At 42.7% G+C, this 2,550-nt stretch overlaps 1 protein-coding gene across 1 annotated transcript in view; it reads right to left on the bottom strand.

The window, feature by feature from the left end:
* The window catches only part of LOC104733708, a 3,548-nt gene continuing 1,260 nt past the window's right edge, over positions 263-2,550 (bottom strand). The window contains exons 2-5 of the mRNA XM_019233622.1: positions 1,929-2,545; positions 846-1,718; positions 660-729; positions 263-597 (exon numbers count right to left, since the gene is read on the bottom strand). Coding sequence (XP_019089167.1) covers positions 263-597; positions 660-729; positions 846-1,718; positions 1,929-2,545 — 1,895 coding nt within the window. The remainder of the gene's footprint in view (positions 598-659; positions 730-845; positions 1,719-1,928; positions 2,546-2,550) is intronic.

The raw sequence follows: 2,550 nt of genomic DNA on the forward strand, positions 1-2,550 counted from the left end.
ACAGATATATTTCGCTTTAAAAAGCTTCTTATTCAAACAGAAAACCGTTTGCTTGAGATTTCTAAAAAGCCCACACGAGTAATAGGCCCATTTAGGGCAGCCGGCAACAATTTCTCCAACAATTATAGTTAAACAAAAATGTGGGCTTAGAAATTAAAAAGGGCCATCATAACCATGTTACAAAAAGCTATGTTGGCACTTACGAAAAAAGAGTATTATCCTCACGCCAATAAAAGATAACACGTCTATTGTCGCCCATGCACTACGTATTAGCTGGATATGTTGTACGGTTGTCGCCAACCTGTTGACACTGAGAACAAGCATGCTGTTTGCGGGGCCGCTTCGTCTCCAACGCAACCTCGACAAAAGACTTCCTCCTCGTCATCTTTGGCCTTCCTGGAGGATTCCTAACAAAAGGCGGTTTACATCTGGACGGTGTAATATCAGTAGGAACGATGCAGGATGTATCTATCGGCATTATCGCCTCCGCATACCCACTGCAGAGGCTGTCTCTGCGAAAATATGGATGGTGCTGGTTTATAACTGATACGTTGGCCGTATATGCGGCTGCGATAGCATGTACGCATGGCATCCTCTCTAGATCAAAACGCATACATGAACACCTCTTATACCTAGATTGACAACATGCGTTGAGTTACCACCACTTAGTTCAAATCGATCTTCATCAATTTCTTGAACCTTTAGACGCCTTGACTGTTCAATACGTGCCTATGAGTAAATCAAAGCGTAAGTTCATATAACCAAAACAACACAACATATCCACTAACATTTTTCATGCCTTTCGTTAACATATATATCGATGGATATGTTAATGAATGTCACACCTGTAACAGGTTCTCCACTCCTTTGGTGAGTAAAGTTGGCATTGCGGCAGCTTGTTTTCTCCTTGTAGCAAACCAACGTGTCAACATATTCCGAACAGCTTCTAGTAACTCTACAATGGGATAGGCTCTGGCAGGATTCAGTACTTTGTTTAGCGATTCTGCAATGTTGCTCGTGGTGAAGTTGTACCTATCACCAGGAAAGTGCGCCCTGCTCCACTTGGTTACATCTGCACGAACCAAGTAAGCATGCAGTTGCGGATTCGCTTCTTGAATTTGCTGGAAGATTTCTTCGAAATCAACTACACGGTACGCTGCAGCTGCTTTTTTTACCAGCCGGAATGTTTCGCTCCCACTAAATCTCAGGATAATATTCTTGTGAAGATGATAAGTGCAGATTCCTCGACTTGCCAGGGGGTACACTTTAGCGATAGCTTTACCAATAGATTTATGCCGGTCAGATATCAGTGCAAGCTCTTCATCATCAGGAATTACACTACTTAATTGAGTAAAGAACCATTCCCACGACACGTCGTTCTCTGTATCAACAACCGCATACGCCAGAGGGAAAATATTAAAATTCCCATCTTGTGTTGTCGCTATCAGAAGAGTCCCTTTGAATTCACCTTTCAAAAAGGTTCCATCTACAACTACAACTTTCCGCATATACCTGAAACCCTTAATGCATCCAGCAATCGCAATGAAAACATACTTGAATCTGTCTTCTGCATCAACGACCAGTCTAGTAAGGGTCCCCGGATTAGAGGACCTCAGCCTGTATAAATATGCCGGTAATTCAGCGTATCCACTTTCAGGTGTACCCCTAACATACTCCCGCGCCTTTATAAGTGTACGATGTGCCTTCCAGTAGCCAAGCTATTATATGAAAATGGTCAGTAAAAGACATCAGCACTAAACAATATCAACTAGATCGAATTATATATATGTGCAGTGCAGGCCATAGAATCAACTAATTTCTGACAAACTCAACAAACTTAAGCTACGATCTGTTTGTACACCCTATAAACAAGTACACTCACAGAGCCAACCATAAAACAAACATATTAAAGTATTCCAGTAGCCAACCTGTACACCATATCGTAGGTTGAGCCCATCCCCAACAAGATTTGGCACAACAGAACTTCCCACACCACCAACATAATCCTTGTATAATTGACCTAGGATTGGTGGTTTAGCATTACGGCTACGGCCATATCGTTCCGTAACAGAGCAAGTATGTTCACGACAATATCTGCGAATATGAAACACCGGCGAATCACCCATGGTTGAAGCCCGTATTCTCCATTTACAACCTTTTACCCAACACTCAACGATTAACAAAACGGGCGTTGAATATCGAACATTGTAATCATATTTATCTAATACACTCAGCACCCTCAACCTTGCCACCAATGTTTCTTTGCTATCAAACTTATCCCCCACAGCAATATCACCACCTCCGTTTTCTATTTTGCGAACCTCCTTCTCAATTGCATCAGCTGCAGAGTTAGTCTTGCGGGTACGGTTATTTGATTCTGTGTTACACACATTTTCCTCTATACAAGACCCACCCCCAGGTCCGTCGTCCAATGATTCCTCTGCTTCATCCGGGGCGAAGTTGGAGTACAGCAGATAGTCTTCATCCCCTGAACTTGTACCATCGCTGTCGTCACAGTAATCAAATCTACTGTTGTCCTCGTCATCTGCT

Source organism: Camelina sativa, chromosome 12 (assembly GCF_000633955.1).
Source record: "Camelina sativa cultivar DH55 chromosome 12, Cs, whole genome shotgun sequence".
In the NCBI taxonomy this organism is placed as follows: Eukaryota; Viridiplantae; Streptophyta; class Magnoliopsida; order Brassicales; family Brassicaceae; genus Camelina; species Camelina sativa.